General features: G+C 39.5%; 1 protein-coding gene across 1 annotated transcript; it reads left to right on the top strand.

Annotated features, from left to right (window-relative positions):
• The first annotated feature begins 20,348 nt into the window (after positions 1 to 20,348).
• fabp6 (fatty acid binding protein 6, ileal (gastrotropin)) lies at positions 20,349 to 23,280 on the top strand. Its single transcript, XM_043703872.1, has 4 exons — positions 20,349 to 20,437; positions 22,025 to 22,200; positions 22,980 to 23,069; positions 23,156 to 23,280. The coding sequence occupies exons 1-4, from the start codon at positions 20,371 to 20,373 to the stop codon at positions 23,207 to 23,209; spliced, it is 387 nt and encodes a 128-aa protein (XP_043559807.1). The 5' UTR covers positions 20,349 to 20,370; the 3' UTR covers positions 23,210 to 23,280.
• The last annotated feature ends 1,860 nt before the right edge of the window (positions 23,281 to 25,140 follow it).

Below are 25,140 nucleotides of genomic sequence, written 5' to 3'. Positions count from 1 at the left end.
ATGGGGAAATCTCTCGTCGACCATTTCATTTTCCTCAGCATCCATCTCTTTCCTTGGAAATCTCTTTGGAATGCTGTAAATGGAGGTTTAGCTCAGATGGCTGGACAGCTGGTTTTCAATGCTGAGTGACATTGTATTAGTTATCCCAAATGGGTTTTCAACAATATTGACTTTGATTACATGATTGCCATTACGTTAACTTTTAATTATGGTTGATTTTTTTTGTTTATTGAATTCAAATTTTACTACCTGCCATGGTGGGATTTGAACAAATGGCCCAAGAACATTAGCCTACTAGTACAAAGGCATTACCTCTACACCATTGCTTTCCCAGTACTACCACTAGAATATTTATTTTGCCCGGGGACAATAAAGATAAGTACCAATTCTGCCCTAAACATTATGGATATTGGTGTCCTGAAATAAGTCAAGCTATTTTTCTGAGGTTAGTGAATTACAACTGGTAAGTCAGTGATGACAGAATTGTCAGTTAAAAATGTTGACTGAAGGAACAAGATGGAAAATTGAGACATAGAATTATGGGAACATTGAATGCTCTGTCACAAGAATGGTTAAGGCAGAAAACATTGCATAATTTCACAGAAAATGTATAAATGTTGTCAACAATGGCAGATACAGGCCTACTGGAAAGGAAAAAAAGGTCAATTGGATTAGTTTTGGATAGCTCCAGCAAAGAAGCAGCATACGCAATGGACAAAAGGGTCTTCCTTTTAAATTACAAACCACACTGAACAAGTGTGTTGTTCCTCTACTGCCACTACTCCACAGTCACAGCATGAAATAAAAAAAACTTTTACACTTACCAAGATGACCTGTTAAATACCTTATCTGTGTTAGGTTTTAAACAAGGCCCATCAACTCGGTTTATTAATAAACACATAATTGCGTTTATTATCAAAATCAACTTATTCAATGAAGATGCAATAATTGGTTAACATACGCGCAGTTACAGAAGTACAAAGATGTATCCCTATAAATATCCCCACAACACATGCAAACACACTCACTCTTTGTCTTCAGGAAAAGAGAAATAAAAGATTTCTCTGCAGAAAATGGCTTTCTGAAAAACACTTTGGCCAATGGTTTATTCTTGAAGGCAAAAGGATAAAGTGTAAAAATATTCTAGAGTTTGCTCCTCTGATATTCTGATGCATGTAATCAAGGTATGGTTCTCTCTGCGTCTTGAAGCCACTGCTTGCTCAGGAGATACAATCCAGAACTGTTCTTTCAATCACACTTTCTTAAGAACAAACAGGCTTCACCCTGAACTGACGTAGATGATTTTCATCTTTGTGATGGGAAAAATGCATTCTTCTGACTCAGCTTATTTTTAGCAGATATCCCTCTAACTTGGTTCTTTGCAAGCTTTCCTTTGACTGAACCAGATGAAACAAGAGTCTCTCTAAGCCAGTCACTGGTTCAATAACCAGTGACGTGATTTCTACAATGCCTTGTTAAAGAAATCCCGAGCATCCACAATTGACTTTCTACAACTTCTTTAATAGAATCCGCTTCAGCTATGTCCACAAATCTTGAAATAAATTCCTTTTCCACAATCCTTTAAAAATTAAGCCCTCCAAGCAACATTAAATGTCGTGTTTTTGTAACACTTCATACATTATGCTTTGGTGCCTGTGTGTGAGCACACACATACAGTAGTTGTATTTTGTTCCATTTAGTGCAAAACATTTTCTTGATTTATTCAAAAACATTACACAAAAACAGAATAGATTGGTCGGACTTTACTATGAAACCAGGATAGTTACCACGTGGGTTTAGTTTGCAGGCAAATACAGACTGCAAAATCGAGAAGCTGTTGGATCAGGCCATGAATAAATTTAGATATTTTTATCCTTCTTACATTATCTAGTCGATTCTTCCGAGCTTGGCGCAACACAATTAAATGTCCTACCTGTGCTTTGCATTATTAAGACCAATATTTTTGCAAGCTGGCCAAAACTGTTCAGTCTAATTTCACATCAATATGATTTTGCCTTCATTTTGATGTGCTGGTTGAGACCTCAAAGGAAAGCATAGTCTGTTTTGGCATTTTTGACATGTGCTCTTCTGCACAGGTAATATTCCGTTGGAAAAGGAATCGTATGGGGATCTGGTGTGCTTTGTTCACTGACATTTTAGGATCAAATGCAGAATTCTAATAGAGCATCTGAATTCAAGCAAAAATAAGAAGGATACTCCACAGCGCCCCTTTGATAATAACCTGCAGTATTCCATCCTCATTTGTTGCTACAGCAATTTGTAAATTTGTCTTTGAAAATTGAAAACAAGAAAACCCATTTCTGTTCAGCTTCTTTTCTGTCTAACTTTTTTGCAGTTTAGGTTATCAGGTCACGTCCTGCTACAATCTTTTATTTCACATGCCATAGATAAAACTACTGTGGTTGTGTTCACAAAAGAAGGTACAAAATAGCAAAAAGTGATCAACAAATATAGAGAGAAATCACAAAAACAAGTTAAGATGTCAAACGATAAAGGCCTTCAGCTATAATTGGCAGTTGCTGCTGAGATAGCTGGCATATTTGGGACTGTCAGCTCTGTTTCTGATATACAGCAGTTCGTGTGAGTATTCAATCTTCCAATTATTTCCTTAAGTCTCTCTTTATCCTGATCTCCAACAAGTGAGGAGCTCAGGGACATCTTTGTCAAGAAGATCTCATCATTTCACCACTTTCTCCTTGTCTAAACCTAATCCCCCCATCACGATCAACTTATGTTCCATAGAATCGTGGATACCGTACAGCTCAGAAGGGAGCGATTTAGCCCATCTTGTCCATACCAATCCAAAGATACCCAGTTGCGCTTTCTAATCTCATCTTCCTGCAGCTTACAGCACTAAAGGTGCAGATTCCAGTACAGAGCCTCCACCACAAACTCAGGCAGTGAATTCCAGACTCCCACCATCTTCTGCATAAAAGATTTTTTTCCTCACGTCCCCTCTAATCCTTCTGTACCTTAGCTTGAATCAATGATCCCTGGTTTTCAAACTCTCTTCCAAGGGAAACAAGTTCCTCCTGTCTAGTGTATCTCTTAATATATCTCAATCATGTTACCTTTCTCCGTTCCAACGAAAACAACCCCAAACTCTTCGATTTCTCCTTGTAGCTACAATTCTCCAGCCCTGGCAACATCCTGTTAAACGTTCACTGCACTCTTTCCAGAGAAATTAGATCCTTCTAATTTCCTTCTAATCAGAACTGCATACAGAACTCCAGTTGTGGCCTTCACCAGTGTCTTATACAGTTTCATCATTATATCCCAACCTTTGTAATCTGCACCTCTACCAATGAATTATGGCATTCTATATGCCTTTTTTCCAACCTTATCTACCTGCACTGCTACTTTTAGGGACATGTGCACTTACACACCAAGATTTCTCTCTTCATCTTCCCCTCTCAGTATGTTCTCATTTATTGTGTATTCGCTTTTTCTGTTTGATTTTTCCAAATACATTACCTCACACGCATCAGAGTTAAACGCCATCCGATTACAACAATTTGACCACCACTGAAGTAAGACTAATGGGCCTATAATTATTTGGCATTTCCTTTGTACCCTTTTTAAATAAGAGAATCACATTCCCTCCTCTCTATATCTTCCATCTTCCCTGATGTTCCCTTAGTATTGCCTTCTTCATGACCTCCACTTTCTGCTTCCCGAACTTCACTCTTCCTGGACAGCCATTACCTTTCTGGCCCATGTGTTAATTTACATCTTGTTGGCACTGGAACAGACCTCGCACAAATATGGAATTTTCCCCACCTGGAGGTGGCAAGAATAGGAAATGATTTATCCTGGATAGAATTTTAACCCCTTCTCAACAACTCTGTAATTGAGTGCAAGGTGAGAAGATGCAGTGGCAACTATCTCAATTTGCCAGCAATTAAAGGCCTGTGACAGGAAGCCTTTAGGATCCAGCAGCTACCAACTTCTGATGTTTTGGTTTGCCAAGAGCTGCCAGCCAATCAATGTCAATGTGATCGGATGATCTACTTGCTTATGTGCTGCCTGTAAAGCTCTAAATGAGCTAGTAAGTGAGAAATAAGCAAGTGAAGGTGGTGTATGAGCTTCTATCTAACATGTTCACGCTACACTTTGATAAAGAGTTAAAATCCCAACCTCGATGTTGTAGAAACAGAGAAAATACGTGCAGGGGGAGGCCAGTCAGCCCATTGAGCCTGAACTGCCATTCAGTATGACTATGATTAGTTCCAACTCCCACTTCTTCTCCATACCCTTGATCCCTTTAGCCACAAGGGCCACGTCCAGATCCCTCTTGAATGTATCTAATGAACTGGCTCCAACAACTTCCTGTGGGAGAGAATTCCACAGGTTCACAACTCTGAGTGAAGAATGTTTTCCTCATCTCAGTCCTGACTGGCTTACCCCTTATTCTCAAACTGTGACCTCTAGTTCTGGACTTCCCCAACATCGAGAACATTACAATAGAACATAACAGTGCAGTACAGGCCCTTCAGCCCTCGATGTTGTGCTGCCCTGTGAAACTAATGTTGCGAAGCCCATCTAACCTACACTATTCCATTCTCGTCCATATGCCTACCCAATGACTGCTTAAATGCCTGCAGAGTTGGCGAGTTTACAACTGTTGCAGGCAGTGCATTTCATGCCCCTACTACTCTGAGTAAAGAAACTACCTCTGACATCTGTACGATATCTATCACTCCTCAATTTGAAGCCATGCCCCCTCATGCTAGCCGTCACCATCCTTGGAAAAAGGCTCTCACTGTCCACCAGATCTAACCTCTGCTTATTTTGTACATGTCAATTAAGTCTCCTTTCAACCTTCTTCTCTCTAATGAAAACAGCCTCAAGTCTCTCAACCTTTCCTCGTAAGACTTTCCTTCCATACCAGGGAATGTTCTAGTAAATCTCCTCTGAACCCTTTCCAAAGCTTCCACATCATTCCTATAATGTGGTGACCAGAACTGCATGCAATACGCCAAGTGTGGCTGCACCAGAGTTTTGTACAGCTGCAGCATGATCTCATGGTTCTGAAACTCGATCCCTCTACTAATAAATGCTAACATACTGTATGCCTTCTTAACAACCTATCAACTTGGGTGGCAATTTTCAGGGATCTATATACATGGACACCAAGATCTCTCTGCTCATCTGCACTACCAAGAATCTTACTATTAACCCAGTACTCTGCACTCCTGTTACTCCTTCCAAAGTGAATCACCTCACACTTTTCTGCATTAAACTCCATTTGACACCTCTCAGTCCAGCTCTGCAATGTATCTATGTCCCTCTGTAACCTACAACATCCTTCGGCACTATCCGCAACTGTACTGACCTTAGTGTCATCTGCAAATTTACTAACACATCCTTCTACACCCTCATCCAGGTCAATTTTTAAAATTGACAAACAGCAGTGGCCCCCAAACAGATCCCTGCGGGATACCCCTAGTAACATTCTTCCCACATTTAGCCAGTCCAGTCCCATCAGGATTTTATATGTTTCCCCCTCATTCTTTTAAATTCCAGTGATTACAAGCCCATTCGATCTAGTTTTTCTTCATATGTCAGAGTCAAAAGTGTGACGCTGGAAAAGCACAGCAGGTCAGGCAGCATCAAGGAGCAGGAGAGTCAACATTTTGGGCATCATGATAAGCCTGATAAATGGCTTATACTTGAAACATCAACTCTCCTGCTCCTCGGGTGCTGTCTGACCTGCTGTGCTTTTCCAACGTCACACTTTTGATTCTGATCATCAATATCTGCAGTCCACACTTTCTCCTTTCTTCATATGTCAGCCTTGCCATCCCAGGAATCAACCTGGTGAACCTTTGCTGGACTTCTTCATGGCAAAAATATCCTTCCTCAGACTAGTAGATCAAAACTACACACAATGCTCAAGGTGTAGTCTCAACAAGGCTCTGTACAGCTGCAGCAAGACATCTCTAACCCTATGTCTAGATTAGAGTGGTGCTGGAAAAGCACAGCAGCTCAGGCAGCATCCGAGTAGCAGGAAAAACCTTCATCAGGAATAGAGGCAGGGTGCCTGCAGAATGGAAAGATAAATGAGAGGGGGGGTGGGAGTGGGGAGAAAGTAGCAGAGAGTACAATTGGTGAATGGGAGTGGGGATGGTGCCCCCATTCACCTATTGTACTCTATGCTACTTTCTCCCCACCCCCACCCCCTTTCTTTATCTCTCCACCCTGCAGGTTCCCTGTCTCTATTCCTGATGAAGGGCTTTTGCCCGAAACGTTGATTTTCCTGCTCCTCGGATGCTGCCTGACCTGCTGTGCTTTTCCAGCACCACTCTAATCTAGATTCTGGTTTCCAGCATCTGCAGTCCTTGTTTTTACCTATCTCTAACCCTATACTTACTCTCTCTTTGAAGACCAGCATGCCATTAGCTTTCCTCACTGCCTGTTGCATCTGCGTGCCAACCTTCAGCAACTGCTCCGCGGTGAGGGGAGGCAGTGGACTACTGGTATTATCACTAGACTGTTAATCTAGAGACCCAGGTAATGTTCTGGTGTCCCATGGCAGATGGTATAATTTGAATTTGAAGAACTCGAAGTAAGAGCCTAATGATGACCATGAGTTGATTGTTGGAAAAACCCATCTGGTTCACTAATGTCCTTTAGGGAAGGAAACAGCCATCCTTACCTGGTCTGGCCTGTATGTGACTCAAGGCCCACAGTAACGTGGTTGAGTCTTAACTACCCTCTGGGCAATTAAGGATGGGCAATAAATGCTGACCTAGCTTGTGATGCCCTCATCCTGGAAATGAATAATAATTTTAAAAATGACACCCAGGTTTCGTTGCACCTCACATTTTCCTAAACTGTGATCATTTGGATCACAGTTTATTCTAAATTAATCTGTCTTCCTGTTTTTGCTATCAAAGTGAACAATGTTGCATTTGCCAAGTATTTGCCCACTCAGCCAGCCTGTCCAAGTCACTCTGCAACCTCTTAACACCCTGCTCACTGCACTGCCACCCAGCTTAATGTCATCTGCAGATTTGGAGATATTGCATTCTATTTCTTAGTTCAAATCATTAAGGTGCATTGTGAACAGCTGGGGCCCCATCACTGAACCCTGTAGTACTCATCACTGCCTGCCACTATGAAAAGGTTTAATACAACACGCTGCTTCATGTCTGCCAACCAGTTCTTCATCAATGTCAATACGTTACTTCCAATACCATAAGCTTTAATTTTGCTTACTAATACTGTACTTGACCCTATAAGGAGTTTCATATCATGTATTTTATTCCAGCACCAAATCAACTACTTCCACCTCCATAGCAATAACTAACTCTATTCAAACCTTAACTCATCTGCTGCAAAGGCCATCATACATGGTTTCATCACTTCTCGACTTGAGTATTCCAAATCACCCCTGACTGATTTCCTATTATTCACCCTCTGTAAACTTGAGCTCATCATTATCCTAATTTAGATCAAGACACAGTCACCCAACACTGGTTGATCTACAATGGTTCCTGGTCCAGCAATACATTAATTTTAAAACTATCAAAATGTTCTTATAACAGTTACAGAGTCTTAGAGTTGTATAGTACAGAAATAGACCCTTCAATCCAGCTCATCCATGCCAACCAGATATTCTAAATTAATCGAGTCCAGATCTCTTGCAACACTTCCTCTGGAAGTTCATTCCATGCAGGCAACACGCTCTATATGTAAAAGTTGCACCTCAGGTACTTTTTATATATTTCCCCTTTGATCCAAAACTTATGCCCTCCAGTGTTGGACACCCTAACCCGGGGGAAAAGACATGGTTATTTACCTATCCATGCCCTCGTGATATATCAGTCTCTATTTGGTCACTCCTCACATTTCATCTGGCATGGTTAGTTTGCTCAGCCTCCCTGCTATTACATTCATGTCTACCGAGTGTCCAAGAGCATCGTAATTCATAGAGGCATCCAGCTGTACAGCACGGAAACAGACACTTCAGTCCAATTCATCCATGCCAACTAGATATCCTAAATTAATCTAGTCCCATTTGCCAGCATTTGGCCCATATCCCTCTAAAGCCTTCCTACTCATATACCCATCCAGATGCCTCTTAAATGTTGCAATTGGAAGCTCATTCCATACACACACTACCCTCTGCATGAAAACGTTGCCCCTTAGGTCTCTTTTATATCTTTCCCCTCTCACCCTAAATCTATGCCCTCTAGTTCTTGACTCCCCGACCGGAAAAGACTTTGCCGATTTATCCTATCCATGCCCATCATAATTTTGTAATGGTGCCATCAAACTATCCTCTGTAAATCTGCCCTCTACAAGGTCACCCCTCAGCCTCCGACACTCCAGAAAAACATCCCTAGCCTGTTCAGCCTCTCCCTGTAGCTCAAATCCTCCAACCCTGGCAACCCTGTGGTAAATCTTTTCTGAACCCCTACAAGTTTCATAACATCTTTGCAATAGGAAGGAGACCAAAATTGCATGCAATATTCCAACAGTAGCCTAACCAATGTCCTGTACAGCCGCAACATGACCTCCCAATTCCTGTACTCAGTACTCTGACTAATAAAAGAAAGCATATCAAACACCTTCTTCACTATCCTATCTACCGCGATTCCACCTTCAAGAAGCTATGAACCTGCACTCCAAGGTCTCTTTGTTCAGCAACGCTCCCTAGGACCTTACCATTAAGTGTATAAGTCCTGCTAAGATTTGCTTTCCCAAAATGCAGCACCTTGCATTTATCTGAATTAAACTCCATCTGCCACTTCTCAGCCCATTGACCCATCTGATCAAGATCCCGTTGTACTCTGAGGTAACCCTCTTTGCTGACCACTACACCTCCAATTTTGGTGTCATTTGCAAACATACTTCCATGGGGAACTTTATCAAATGCCTTACTGAAGTCCATACAGATCACATCTACCGCTCTGCCCTCATCAATCCTCCTTGTTACTTCTTCAAAAAACTCAATCAAGTTTGTGAGACATGATTTCCCACACACAAAGCCATATTGACTATCCCTAATCGGTCCTTGCCTTTCCAAATACACGTACAACCTGTCCCTCAGGATTCCCTCCAACAACTTGCCCACCATCGACATCAGGCTCACTGGTCTACAGTTCCCTGGCTTGTCCTTACCTCCCTTCTTAAACAGTGGCACCACGTCTGCCAACCTCCAGTGAAGAAGGGCTGAAGATTCCTGAAGAAGGGCTCATGCCCGAAACGTCGATTCTCCTGTTCCTTGGATGCTGCCTGACCTGCTGCGCTTTTCCAGCAACACATTTTCAGCTCTGATCTCCAGCATCTGCAGTCCTCACTTTCTCCTCTGATCTTTGAGGGGCCCTATTCTCTCCCTAGTTACCCTTTCGTCTTTAATGTATTTGTAAAAACTCTTTGGATTCTCCTTAATTCTATTTGCCAAAGCTATCTCATGTCCCCTTTTTGCCCTCCTGATTTCCCTCTGAAGTATACTCCTACTGCCTTTATACACCTTTAAGGATTCACTCGATCTATCCTGTCTATACTTACATATGCTTCCTTCTTTTTCTTAACCAAACCCTCAATTTCTTCAGTCATCCAGGATTCCCTATACCTACCAGCCTTTCCTTTCACCCCAATGGGAATATACTTTTTTTGGATTCTCGTTATCTCATTTCTGAAGGCTTCCCACTTTCCAGCTGTCCCTTTACCTGCGAACATCTGCCCCCAATCAGCTTTCAAAAATTCTTGCCTAATACCGTCAAAATTGGCCTTTCTCCAATTTAGAACTTCAACTTTTATAATGAAGGAATATAGAACTTTGGGGGCAATTGGCCCACCAGCTTAACAAGCCTATGCCCCACTGAAGATTTTTAAGTATATTGCATTATCGTTTCAAAAGGAGAAAATTCTTTGCATGTCTAGATTTGTAATTTACACTAATATGTACCTTGCATGGTCAAATTCAACCCAAGAATTCAAGTAGTTTTGTAGTTTTCCTTTCAGCTCCATCTACTGGTATCTAAGAAAAATAGAATGAACTGCCTCTTAAGCAAATGATGCTTCTGAGCTTTCAACTAACTATGGAGCAACCAAAGCAGTTTCCTGCAAAAGTTTTTGTTGGTCAAATTCTGTATTTTTCTCCAGGTTTCTCTCCACTCCACACCACCCCTCCCCCATTCTCATACCTACTTTTGTTGATATACAATCCTTACTGCATCCAAGTGGTCAATTTTCATGTTTGAGGTGACAGGTTATTTAACATTGGAAGACATATTATTCCTGAACTATCATTGTAGCACATATGACACCAACAGCAATGTGTAACTGAAACTGAGATTAATGTCCTCCCTCCATTTCCATAAACACAGCCAATCTCTCTTTACACAGCAGGAGCAGTTTATTGGCATTCCCTATTGAAATTAGCACTGCTCCTAAATACTCCAGCACATCAACATGTTTCCACACAATACCTGTGAGAATTCAACTGGAGAAACAACAAGGTCCAGGAGAAGATCAAAACAAAAAGAGAGAAATGAGGATGTGATCCAGCAAAAACTAAAGGGAGGAATGCAGACATGAACTGGGAGCAAGGACAGATTACTAATGGAAATTGAGGGAGGGGAGGGAAAGAAGAATGTTGCAAGTAGTGGGAAAAAGAGTGATAGCAGTTGGCTTATGTGGTCAGATTTTGGTTTAATTTGATCATTCTTATACTCAATTTGCTGTAATAACTGACAAAATCAAGGAAACCATTTTGATATTATTACATGGCTAAAGGAACCATTTTGTATTCTCCATTTATCACATGTATAAATCAAATTATTGTACTAAGATAAGAAGCAGACATGAAACTAATGTTGTTATAAATAATGGGCCTTCATTCAGTTATAATTAATAAATTAATAACCCTATTAAGAAGACTGGGTTTTAATTTAAAGTTTGTTGAGTTCATTTATTGTATGCCTCTGTGTTTATTTGAGGAAATGTCGTTTCAGGTAAATTCTTATAGCAATTAAACCTCGTTGGAACCGTGATAAAGGTCCCTAGAAAAGGCAAATCATGACCTTGGAGAGCTTGGCCTAATGGTTAAGAAACCATGCTTTACATCAAGAAAGCAATTCGGAATTTACTGCCTGGAAACCTGTAATTACTTTTCTTTAAGACAAAAACCATTCTCCAATGACTTGGGATCACAGTGGCTGCGCATTAGCATCAGTGTACCCTCCACATTCCACCCTCACTAAAATGGAGGCAATTTCTGTTCACAAAGCCATATTAAGAATCAATATCTTTCAGTAGTACATCTGCTACATCATTCAGATACAAAGCCAAACACCCACGTACTAAACCAGGATGTAGATAAACCATTAGACATGATCACTTTGATATTGAGGCTCTGGCTCTGCAAAGAATGTGCTTAGGCAGAATCTCATCATATAACCAAGGTAACTGGAATGTATTTGCTATAAGCATACTTGAATCATTGCTGAAAATGTGTTGCTGGAAAAGCGCAGCAGGTCAGGCAGCATCCAGAGAACAGGAGAATCGACGATTTGGGCATAAGCCCTTCTTCAGGAATGCCTTCCTATTTGAATCATTGGTCAACTAGAGAAAGATGGTCATGTGACAAACCAACTAGCCATTTGCGAGTTTAAATGCCCGCTTTCCCTATAGATAAGGGCATGCAAAAGAGATACTGCACAAATAAGAAAGCCATTGTGTGTTTATCGCCCCAGACAATTGTAAGGTTTGAACCTTATCTGCTGATTTTGATTATCCAGATGCCACGGATTTTTAAAAGTACTCAACACAGCAGCTGTTATCTCCAGAAGAACAGATAAATCATCCATCATTCAATGCCAAAAGAAGCAAGACTGCCAAATTCAGTCTAAAGCCACTCAAGTCACCAACCTTCAAGAGCTACATTTCCCAATAAGTTTATTGGACTCTGAATTGCTCAGGCTATTAACTCACTCTGTAATTGATTTGTGTGACTGAAGTTGAACATTGAGCTTTTTCTAATTTTACTTTAACTGGATCAAGTACAATGAAATATTTTAAATTTCAAAAATATCTGATAATTTTATACTATATTCTCAAAACACATAGAACATTAAACAGTTACTGAATCAGTATTTATTTCCTTTTCAAAAATGCCTGTTGTGGTCAAACAAGGGATGGGAAAAGACTGGAGCCATTCAATCTCTCCTCACCGGATTGTAAAATAATGAATAGATGTGGAGGTGTCAATGTTGGACTGAGGTGGACAATATTAAAAATCACACAACACCAGGTTATAGTCCAACAGGTTTATTTGGAAGTATAAACTTTTGGAGCATTGCTCCTTCGTCAGGTAGTTATGGAGCAGGATCATAGCAAAAGATCATAGTGTCATACAACAGATGCATAAATTGACAAAACCTAGATTGCTGTTAAGTCTTTCATCCTTTAGAATGGGTTGCAGGTTTTGATTCATTCACTGTAAATCCCAGAACTTCTTTCAAGTCACATTCCTGAGATAATTTAAGGTTTTATATTAAAAAAAGGTGAGATCTCAGCTCAGACAATGCATTAAAGGTGTGAGGTTAGAGGCTGTATGTATTCAAATCTTGAGTCAGACTGGTTATATTTCCAAAGTAGGAATTTAGAAAATGTTACATGGATTGAGTGCCTACAGATTGTGTGCTTTTTGAACAAAGTAGAATGTATCTACAAATACAAATTCACCACATAGACTTAAATGCGAGTGTGCATGCACGTGAGGGATTCCCTAAAGTTTCTTTTCAACACAAGCAATGAAGATTCCAAAAGCAAGAACCATATATCTATTTCTGCAAATAGGATTGTGTCCAAGACATTGAATCTTGGAACAGTTTTGCTTTTACAGACTGATGAAGTCTCCTTGAACAAAACTTTTAAACTTTACCATGTTAAGTCATTTAAATATAGAAGTAAATCAGAGTCATAGAGTCATACAGATGTACAGCATGGAAACAGACCCTTCGGTCCAACCCGTCCATGCCGACCATATATACCAACCCAATCTAGTCCCACCTGGCAGCACCTGGCCCAAATCCCTCCAAACCCTTCCTATACATATACCCATCCAAATGCCTCTTAAATGTTGCAATTGTACCAACCTCCACCACTTCTTTTGGCAGCTCATTCCATACACGTACCACCCTCTGTGTGAAATCGTTGCCCCATAGGTCTCTTTTATATCTTTCCCCTCTCACCCTAAATCTATGCCCTCTAGTTCTGGACTCACCGACCCTAGAGAAAAGACTTTGCCCATTTACCTATCCATGCCCCTTATACTTTTGTAAACCTCTAGAAGGTCACCCCTCAGCCTCCGATGCTCCAGGGAAAACAGCCCCAGCCTGGTCAGCCTCTCCCATTGCTCAAATCCTCCAACCCTGGCAACATCCATATAAGTCTTTTCTGAAGTTTCACAACATCTTTCCAATAGGAAGGAGACCAGAATTGCACGCAATATTCCAACAGTGCCCTAACCAATGTCCTGTACAGCCACAACATGACCTTGAACTCATTACTCTGACCAATAATGGAAAGCATACCAAACGCCTTCTTCACTATCCTATCTACCTGTGACTCCACTTTCAAGGAGCTATGAACCTGCACTTCAAGGTCAGCAACACTCCCTAGGACCTTACCATAAAGTATATAAGTCCTGCGAAGATTTGCTTTCCCAAAATGCAGCACCTCATATTTATCTGAATTAAACTCCATGTGCCACTTCTCAGCCCATTGGCCCATCTGGTCAAGATCCTGTTGTAATCTAAGGTAACCCTCTTCGTTGACCACTACACTTCCAATTTTGGGGTCATCTGCAAACTTAGTAACTATACCTCTTATGCTCGCATCCAAATAATTTATGAAGTCACTTAAAATGCTGGTAAATTGGAATGGCCGAAATGAACTAAATTACAAATAACAAAACTGAGTTTAATCAGATTATAAAGGAGAGATGAGAGATGGTGACGAGTAAAAAAAGAGGGAGCAATAGGTGCTATCTTGAAATGGTAGGGGAGGAGTAAAGAAAGAATACATTTGCAGATACAGACTACTAGATAGAAATATCTCATCGTTGATACGAAATATCCCTCAGTGCTACACAGGCATTAAATTATTCTGAGTTCAATCACTTTTTTTGATAAAGTAGCAGCTGTTGCACACAGAATTAGGTCATAACTAGTTTCTTTTCAGCTATAATTTTTGAAGTAAGAATACTGGAAGAATTCATTGCTCATCATCAAACTTTTGCCTTGGGATTTTTACCATTCACTTACATAGGACAGCATGTCCAACAAACCGTTTAAGCCTTGTCTATGTGCTGCAAATTCCTTCCTCACCTTCTGAGTCCCTTTTTTGCCTGTTTGTGGATGGCTTCTCTTTCTCTGAGCAGTTTATACAACAATTGTTGCTGCAAATCTACAAGCAGAGATATTCGGCAACAATGCATCCAAACGTTACAGTAAAATTTATTAACATTTCCAGATGTTCATAAGATCACACCATTGGGTATTAGACAGCAAAAGGATTTGGCCACCCGTCAGCATTATTTTAAAATTAGAGCTGGACCATTTCGGAGTGAAATGAGCAAGCAACTGTTGTCTCACATAAAACATTAATGGAAATATAGAAATTTCTTCCACAAAAGGATGAGACTGTGTGTGTCAACGTAATTCTTTTAAAAGTGGGTTGATAAACTACTGTTAGGCAAGAGTACCAATGAATATGGAACAAAGATGTCTAAATGTCAAAGACTATGACTGTGGATGATTGACTTGAATAGACAATAAGCCTGAATGAGCTAATGGATTAGTTTTGTTTATATGCAGAATATGTATAAGTAATAAATGTATAAGGTCAAGGTAACAGTTTGCTTTTAAATTCTTATGCCTCACTAGGGCAGCATACTGGAAATCAAGCTCCACTACACCTGAAATCATCACAAAAGTTTAAGATTTTAAAAATACACAGAATTCCCCAATTTATTTGTCTTCTACAACCAGACTGACAGAAAATGCAAACCAAGTTCCTGTACTTAACTAAAAATATTACTTCGACAATTAAGACAGCATCTTCCAAATCAACGACTACTTCCATTTAGAAGGACAAAGGCAGTTAACACATGGGAAAACCACGACCTGCGAGTTCCCCTTCAAGCCACTCGACGTCTTGCCTTGGAAAAATATAATTGTTCCTTCACTGTCAAAATTCTGGAATTTCCCCCCGTACAGCATTGTGGTTCAACACACAGCCAGGTGGACTGCAGCGGTTGAAGAAAGCAGCTCACTATCCCTTTATCGTGGACAACTAGGGACAGGTAATCAATGCTGGCCATTGAGTGTTGCTCACATCCCACAAATGAATTTTTTTTAAAAATGTAAAACATGAATAGTTGTGGTCCCAACACTGACCCTTCCAGATCTCCACTAGTTGCCATCCTGAAAAGGTCTCCTTCATCTCCATTCTCTGCTTTCTGCCAGTCAGCCAATCTCCTATCCACGTCATTAACATGCCCCTAACTCCATGGGCGCTTGCCTTATTTAGCAGCCTCCTCCGTTGCCCCAAATCATGGACCTTTTGGAAATCCAAGTAGATCACATCCATCATTTTTCTTTTGTCTAACTTGTTCATTACCTCCTCAAGGAATTCTAAAAGATTAATCATGTATGACCTCCCCCTGACTCAGTCCTATTTTACCATGCACTTTCAAGCACTGCACAATCTAATCCTTAATAATGGATTCTAAAATCTTACCAATGACCAAGGTCAGGCTAACCCATCTTAATTCCCTGTCTTCTGCCTCCTTCCTTTCCTAAACAGGTGTGTTGCATTAGTCATTTTCCAGCACTCTGGTACCCTTCCTGACCCCAGTGATTCCGAAAGATTACCCTCATTGTTCAGACATTTGAGTATAGGAGTTGGGATGTCATGTTGAGGCTGTTCAGGACATTGTTGAGTCCATTTCTAGAGTACTGTGTGCAGTTCTGGCCACCTTGTTATAGGAAAAATATTATTCAACTGGAGTGGGTTCAGAAAAAAAAATTACCAGGATGTTGCTGGGAGTGAACAGTTTATGTTATAAAAGTAGATAGGATAGACTCGAACTTATTTTTCACTGGAGCCTATGAAGTTGAGGGGTGACCTTATAGAGCTTTATAAAATCATGAAGGGCATAGATAAGTTGAACTCCCCCTAATATGGGGGAGTTCAAAACTAAGGGACATATTTTTGGATGAGAGGAGAAAAGATTTAAAAATGACATGGGGGCAATATTTTTATACAGTGGTTCATGCATAAAAGTACCAGAGAAAATGGTGAGTATAGGTACAATTACAACTTTAAATGACATTGGATAAGTACCCAAATAGGAAAGGTTTAGAAGGATATTTGGAAGGCCAAACATAGGCAAGTGGGACTAGTTTAGTTTAGGAACATGGTCAGCCTGGATTAGTTGGACCAAAGGATCTTTTTCAATGCTGTATAATTCTATGACTCTGTGACTCTAAGTATTTCAACTGAAGTTTCAAAGAAGAGTCATACTGGACTTGAAATGTTAACTCTGTTTCTCTCTCCAAAGATGCTCAGGACCTGCTGAATTGTTTCAGGATTCCCTGTATTTGTTTCAGATTTCTAATAATCACATTATTTTGGTTTCATTATATTATTAGAGGGATTATTGGAGTTGGAATTAAATGACACCCAAATAGTCTTATTTACTTCCTAGTATTTGATTCAAGGAAAAAATTGAGTCTTTGAGTAGACTATATGTTTGTGCAAACCAAAGAAACCAAAAAAAGATGAATTACTTAATATGGGCACTATATTTCCATTAAAGAATTAACCTTAATTTTACTTCAGCAACTGGTTGAATCATTTCTTCTCTGTGAAACATCAGTGCAGCAAGAATGAGGACTGCAGATGCTGGAGATTAGAGCATTCAGCAAGAATGAGGCAAGTTCTCAACATCAAGGAGGACTGCAGATGCTGGAGATTAGAGCATTCAGCAAGAATGAGGCGAGTTCTCAACATCAAGGACGTCAGTCTTGCAGAAATCCCTGTCTTTACAATGATTGGAGCTATAAAAGTAAACTTATTGTTACATCAAAGTAATAAACAAGGAAATTAATATGCAGCACTGAGTCAATGGCCTCATCAACAGAAGAAATACACTTTTATTGCTCTGGGGCTCTTGTTTTCTCGTGCACTGACCTCAGGAAACTGTTGGTGTGGTCTATGCAAGAATATCATGCAACCTATTTGCAATTTCTAGTCATTTATGTCTATTTATTTCTTAGCTCATGTGTACAAAGATCTGATCTAAAAGGATGAATGATCTTTCCTTTCTTTCTTGAGATGTATATGAATCAGAAGGGTTTAGAGGGATATGGGCCAAATACTGGGAAATCGAACTATATCAGATTGGGATGTCTGGTTGGCACAGATGAGTTGGACCAAAGGGTTTGTTTCCTTGTTGTATAACTCTATGTTGGTAAGGTGGCAGGCTCAACATTTGTTACCTATCACAGAATGCCTTTGAACTGATTGGATTGCTTGGTCCACCTGACTGTGGATCTTGAGTCATATGTAGGCTAGGCCGTTTAGAATGATCAATTTCCTTCCTTTCGTTAGTGAACTAGATGGGTTTTTATGCATACCGTTACTGAGACTTTTAAGTTCCACCAGCTACTGTTGTATGCTAGTGTAAAGGTCTGAAAGGGTTACTACTTTAATACAACCCATACTGATTATGTCAGGCAAATAGGTTGGTAGGTAGTTTGGTAAAATATAGGATCTTAAAGGAGTAGAATATATCAATTAGGGTCTTCCTCATTGCTTCAATAATGATGTTACAGTAACTTGTGCAAAATTGCTATCATGCAATAAACGGAATCTTGTTTCAGACAAGTGTCTTTATTTGTCTACCTAGTGATTTTCCTGTACCATACCAGACTAAGCAGAGCTCGTAGGTCTCTACCCTGAAAGAGTATTGAAGCTGCAAATCTATTGAGAACTCACACATGATGAGGGTTCATTTTACAGCACCTACCAGGGTGGGATTTGAACCACAGAGCATGAACCTGGACCTCTGGATTAATAACAGAGAGTGGGGTGCTGGAAAAGCACAGCAGGTCAGTCAGCATCCAAGGAGCAGGAGAACTGATGTTTCTGGCATAAACCCTTCTAATGAAGGGCTTATGCCCGAAACGTTTATTCTCTTGCTCCTCGGATACTGCCTGACCTGCTGTGCTTTTCCAGCACCACACTCTCGACTGAGCTTCAGCATCTGTACTTTCTCCTCTGGATTAATAGTCAGTTGCATTTCCTCAAGGATCCTGAGAGGAATGCTTAGTTTACTACCGTCTGATGTCAAAGGAACTAAGGGTTTGGGCACATGATATAACCAGAAAGCTGAATTACTATGAAGAATGTTCCTGTTTAGATCCTAGACTTACTGCAAATTATCAAGGTATTGTTCAAATAAGGCATTCTTTGGTCCAGTGAAGACTCACTAATTAGAATGGTCTAAAAAGCTGAATCGCTGAGAAGGCATCTAAACATTTCAAAATGTAAAAAACTCAACTATTTTCAGCCTTTGCAGGATAAAATCTCTCTAAACTATGCAATAGGTCATTGGTTCATGTTTGACTCATTCCAGACCTATTACAATGATTTTCTCTCATCCATTCAATCACCCAATCTCTCTCAAAGGCTTTCTCATTCTTCTTCTTAGAAATGCATTCAATGGACATTACTTAGAATTCTATCATTCTTCTTCAGTTCTCTGCCCAAAGGCAGGGCTGATCCCTAGTATTATGATCGCCACCATGGGTATGATGCAAAGACAGGTCCCAAACCCACTGCAGCTGGAAAAGGGTTAGGGTTTATACTGCATGCTAGTGAGCATAGGGATGAGGCTAAAGTTGAGTTTTGAAAAACCCCACGTTTGTGGAGACTAAAGCATGAGAAGATTAATGAAGAATGTGTTGGAAAGGGGCAGAAGTAAAGAAAAACAAAATGGAGCAAGAAAAAGAATGTAAAAGCAATAGTTAGTTGTTAGGGTGAGGAATGAAGTAAGTGGCCAGGGACCTGTCGGAGCTCTAAAAACCAGGGTACCCAGGAGTGGCATGAGAAAAACCCTTATGGAACAGAGTCTTGGGAGTCTTAAGTCCAAAATCATTTCTTTCTTCACAAGCATGCTAGATTTTCACCTCATATTAATCCAAAAAGCTAACCATACATATTTAAACATTCCTGGACAAAAATTAAAAATTGGAAATTTCCATACATTGAGCCAGGTTTCTGAGATCTTTCGAAGCTCAGCAAGTTTGTGCATTGTAATTGGTCAGACAGATCAATGCATCACAGACCTACTTACCAGCTTACAATAGCGAGTGACATTGCAAGGTGATCTTAGATAGTGCAGTGTTTGGAATGCTGTTGTAGGTCTTGGGGATGTCTCCACACTGTGGAAGGGTATAATTTAAAAAAATCAAAATTCTTGCACTTACCTGTTGTCTAAAATATAGAATTACCTTTGAAGTGTGTGTTTGCAAGTGAGTAGACAATAAGCAAGGACATGGCTTAATGATGAACACTGGAGATAAGATGCTGGAGAATTACTGTTATCAATTGACCTTCACCTCAAGAAGTTCAGATATGGAAAGGTAATGTGTAGCTGAGCTAGGTTGGCCAAGGGCTTCCAGGTTTGACACTTGCTCTCTAGCAAGTTCACTGACCTCAGTCTGACATGCTTGAAGGAATGCCCTAATGAATCAAGGAGACTAAATATCAACTTTTTTTTCTGCTGTTGATTACCATCCAAAGTTATAAAAGATATCCATAATTTTGGCAACAAATCAGGGCAGGCCTTGAATACATACAGAAATTGCATTAAATGGCTCCCTCTGTTGTACATGCTGTTACCTTTCTTGAGTTTAGAGAATGAGTGACTCATGTTTTGAGTGTTTTGCTTCACAAGAGTTCTGATGAAGGGCCATACCCAAGTGTTAATTTTTTTCTGCCTATCCTTTAGTGGGATGGACCTGCTGTGCACTTACAACATTTTCTTCTTTCGTTCTTTCAAAGATCAAGGAGCTCATGTTTGGTGCAGTCGGCATCAAGGACAATGACATCTAGGTCAATGACATTTTCAGTACATTATACATTTTATGACAAATATCATGTAATTGCCTCATAATGCTGCCCACAGGAATATAAAAATATGGTTAATAAATCATTAGGGTGTGACTGTTCCATATGTATAAATGTCAGGCTGCCTGGTCACTATATTCACTGGCTTCCTATTTTCAAACTCCCTTTGTGCCTGATTCCAGCTAGATTATCATGGCTTTCAGTGGCAAGTATGAAGTTGCAAGTCAAGAAAACTATGAAGAGTTTATGAAGGTCCTCAGTAAGTTACACTAATTAACGGTATCAGTTTAACTCAAATAATTGTTTGATAAAAGATACTGTTAGTTGTTCAACATGTTAATTTTACAAAGGATGGTCCCAAAATGTTCATTGAATCAGACATCTCTGTAAAGTGCCTTAGGATGTAACTTTAAAAACAGCTTTGTAACAGGGCATATATGCACGAATGTGAATGATGATTGGATGTTAACAGTTTTTTTTACTGGATGTGACAATGAATAAGGGATCTTGTGTAGTAAACATGGTACTGGAACAAAAGTGTGACCCAGAGGTTGCTAGGGAGTGTTTTTTTCTTTAAAATCCTCTTATGTAGTTTTAAGTTCTTCGGTTGGAAGGTGACAAGATTAATTCATCACTCGTTTTGTTACATATCACTGTCATTTCACTTGTGTTCTCAGATCAGCTTCACTTTTTGATTCAACAGAACAATTTCATTTTGGCAGAGACTGTAGCTAAAATCTACAGAATGAAGGTATTAGGCATTTACATTTTCAGAATCAGACAAACTTGAGGTTTTACTATGATTAGTCATTGGGATAAAACCTTGTCTCAGACATCTCCTTCACAGGAGGTGAAGCCTAAAGATTTCCTGCCTTTCCTCAGACCTGACATTATAGGAAATAGCCTTGTGTTTTTTATCCATACTGCCTCCAGAAGGTAAATCCTTCCATTGTTTCTTGTGATTAAAACAAGGATACTGCACCCAAAATGCAGTCTGACAAGAACTCAGCACAATTTGATCATAGCTCCCTCATAATTCTACTGTTTCAGATACTATGGTTCCATAGTGTATTAGTTTTGTGTTGGCTGCATCTCTGCATTGGTTACAGATTTTCAGTCAATTAAGGCTTCCAGATCTTCTTTGTGGGTTAATCTTCAACCATTTCAACACCATTCTTATAGTAGAATTTGTCACTCATCACTCCACCTTATATGCAGCATCTTGCACTTAACTGAAATAAGATTCATTTATTATTTGGACCTCCCATGCTGCTCCACTCAGTTGCAAATATAGCTAATTTGCATTGAGCTTCTGAATTCAGTTTTCTACAGTGTAAATCAGAGTGAGTGTTAAACCTGAAGACATCAGAGGCGATACGTTTCCTCTCCCAGACATTCCTCATCTAAGCGATATCCATGATTTTGAGTTGCCAGTGTTGGACTGGGGTGTACAAAGTTAAAAATTACACGCCACGTTATAGTCCAACAGGTTTAATTGGAAGCACTAGCTTCAGTTGACAGCCACCTGATGAAGGGGTGGCGCTCTGAAAGCTAGTGCTTCCAATTAAACCTGTTGGATTATAACCTGGTGTTGTGTGAGCTATATCCATTGTTTTCTTAATAAGAATTCTCCCCCTTTTCTTGATCCTTGCATTATGCCAAGTGTTTGTTCATTTGTTACAAAACAGAAGACACAATCTGAATTAAGATACAGAACAACAGCTTAGAAGCATTGGGTATTTGAACAATTCAAAGGAGCAACAGTATTTTGTAATAGGAAAAGACATGGTTAGATATGAAAAAGCTGGAGGTCAGCACAAACTTGATGATTATTATTTACTCCCAGAGTATTCTGCTGATGTCATTGAAAAGGGAAGGAATGCCAAGGTCATTACAGAAGTGACCCAAAATGGAAATAATTTTACCTGGGCCCAAATTTATCCTGGAGGTAAAATCATGAAGAACGCATTTGTGATAGGTCAGGAATCAGAGATGGAAACTATGGATGGCAAGAAATTCAAGGTGAGATTCGAAAATGTGATATACAGGTAACATTAAGCCGGTTTCATTAATTACACACTCAGATAATATGAGCAAACAAAGCATTGAGAAACAATCTTTTTAAAAGTTATGATCACACCTAACATCAACCACCTGGGATACGTAGGCTCAAGTGTTTGGGTTTCTAACATCCTCCGCTTGAATCCCTTGTTAATAAATCATATATTTGTAAGTTTATAATGAATAAGCTGACCTGAAATGTTGAGGAGGAGAAACTAAAATCTGGCCCCAGCCCAAGGGGAGCTCCTCTTGATAACCTGCATGTTTTATTATCACATGAGGTTGTAATGAGCACTGCTGCAATCAAATATAATGGATCCACCCTGTCTTGGCTCATTCATTTGGATATGGTAGCAGAGGCTGTGGACAGTACCACTATAACAACAACTCAATACAACTCACCAGTCTACAGGAAGACAAAATCGACATAAAAGCAGCACTTTGGATCTAATATTCATTGTTTGAGGGCTGCAGTGTGACATTTGCCCCGGATTGTTGCAAGATGGATTGTTTTCTTCACTGCTGCCTTGGAATGCATTTTTCTAACTTTGTAGCAAACAGTTTTGTAACTCTCATCTTAAGACAGCATTTTTGTGTGGTTTGAATTTTTGCAGCTCATGGCTTGAGCACACAGTTTAGTTTGTCTAAATAAACCAAGGTGGTGTCAATTTGTTTTAAGATTAAATGTCAAAATCACAAATGTTTGGCTTAACGCTGAATCCAGTGTTTTTGTAATTCAGGCAACAGTCAAAATGGAAGGGAATAAGATAGTTTGTGATTTTCCAAACTATCACCATACTTCAGAGATCGAAGGAGGAAATCTTGTTGAGGTCAGTGACTTTTCAATTACAAAGTAAACTCAATATAGCACCTGAAAACTGATCATTTCCTGAATTTTTTTCTTTTTTTTTGACAGACCTCTACCTGCGGTGGTATCACTTACAAGAGAATTAGCAAGAAGATCGCCTAAGACAGTAAACTCCAATTAAATTCCAGAGGAGTAACTTTCTTTTTGTAATAAAGGCATGAATTTATGTCCTATTGATGTTTTTCTTTCTTAACTGTACAATGTAGTTTAATTAAATACCATACGGCCAATTTATAGTTCCGCTCAGCAGTTTGCACTTTCTGCAGTTCTTTCCCAATTCCTGAGTATGATCACTGTTCCACTCACACAAGCTAATGGCACAAAGGGTGTCATCCCAGAACAGTTGTAACTTGCTGAATACTATTTGCTGGACCCTGTGAGGTAGACTCCAAAATCCTCTTCGGGACCCCTTTGCAACTTATAATGATGATTTACAGTGGGTTTTCTATTCTCACATTTTGTTGAGGGGGTGATTAAAGAGGAGTAAATGGTGTTGCTCCTCTGACAATATATCTCAATCTCTTTGAGTGACTTCAAAATGCCTTATGTTGGGCATGCGGGCACTCTTTAAAAATCTTAGATGTCTCCATCTGAAACCCTTTTCCTTGCATTGTACAGAATACCTTTAGCTTTTTCAAAGTGCCCTTAGTTAAAAGTTCAAGATATTTGCATAGTCTAGTCAATTTTATAAATTAATATTTGGATTACACCACAAATTGGTGTTTCAGAAACGTTTTTTTTAACATATACACTTAAGTTGCAAATTGTGAAAGACATCTATTAAATCTCAACTGAAGTATCATGCTGAGTGTGGCATCGTATTATAGGAAAGATGAGAATGCATTGGAAAGTGTACAGAAGTGATTTCCAAGAATGGTTCCAGGAATGAGAAACTTTAGTTACGAACATAAATTGAAGAAGTTGGGACTATTCTTTTTGGAGATAAGGCTGAGAAAACATTAAATTGAGGTTTCTAAAATCATTAATGGACTAGATAGAGTAAATAAGGAGAAGATGTTTCCAGCCAAAAAATAAAAAAAGAACAAGACGACATAGATTTAAAGTGATGCACACGTGAGGTGAGTAATACACACAATGAGTAGATGGGCTATGGAATGCACTAACTGAAAATGTGGTGGATACAGATTCAACTGAAGCATTCAAGAGGTATTGAATTATTTTGGATAGAAATGGAGTACAGGCATATAGATAAAAGGAAGGATATTGATACTAAGTAATAGTACTAATGCAGGCATGATGAGCCCAATTACCTTATTTACCAAGATGAAGAATGGGAAAAATTTGTGGCTGTGAGAGCTGATCCTATTTTGAGGTGTTTTCAGTACTGGACCTGATTTTCTCAAATTCTAAGAGCAGTAATTACTGTTTTATAAGCTGTTGCACTCTTTTGTATCTTTGAGGGGAATGATCAAAGCAATGGAACTTTAAAAAGGAGGAAGGGAAACAAAGGCAGTGACCACATGGGGAGTGATCCAAACAGAGAAAGAGACTGACACTGCTGTCTGACCCAGCAGTGAATCTACACATCTGCTGCCTATGCTATGTAGTTTCAAGTATCTCTGGGCATTGGAGCACATTCTAAGAAAAATAAACAAACAGCAAAATTCTCTGGCCTTGAAGAAAAATCTGCATATTGGAACTCACAGCGGGGAACAGTTAAGTGGTTAGTTTTGAAGCATAACCTTGTTTTTATAAATCTACAGTAGTGAGTAGTGTGGGTTCTTTTTGAATGTATGGCTTTTATTGAGATGTCTCTTGATTAAGCTTTAAAAATATAAAATCATAGGTACTAAGCTAGTGTTTTTATAGCAATAAGACTGTGCTATTTTCTGGGTCTGAAGATTGTTAAGGTACAAAGATAACCTTTTGTACAGTGGTGGGTTTCTCCGGCTGGATAGGGAGGGTTTCTATATTACTGATGATTATGTCTGCAGGAAGTGTGTTTGGTTACAAATTCTGTTGGATTGCATGGATTGGTTGGAGTGGCATTGAGAGACAATAAGGAATTTACA

The sequence above is a fragment of the Chiloscyllium plagiosum genome, chromosome 14 (genome assembly GCF_004010195.1).
Source record: "Chiloscyllium plagiosum isolate BGI_BamShark_2017 chromosome 14, ASM401019v2, whole genome shotgun sequence".
Classification (NCBI taxonomy): domain Eukaryota; kingdom Metazoa; phylum Chordata; class Chondrichthyes; order Orectolobiformes; family Hemiscylliidae; genus Chiloscyllium; species Chiloscyllium plagiosum.
This window is presented reverse-complemented; position numbering and strand designations above follow the sequence as displayed.

Excerpts from the sequence above, each read along its gene's own strand:
- fabp6 (XM_043703872.1), top strand. The coding sequence starts at position 20,371 with ATGGCTTTCAGTGGCAAGTATGAAGTTGCAAGTCAAGAAAACTATGAA. Across the intron at positions 22,201-22,979 it reads TGGATGGCAAGAAATTCAAG|GCAACAGTCAAAATGGAAGG; the intron begins GTGAGATTCGAA and ends TTTGTAATTCAG. Across the intron at positions 23,070-23,155 it reads AAGGAGGAAATCTTGTTGAG|ACCTCTACCTGCGGTGGTAT; the intron begins GTCAGTGACTTT and ends TTTTTTTGACAG.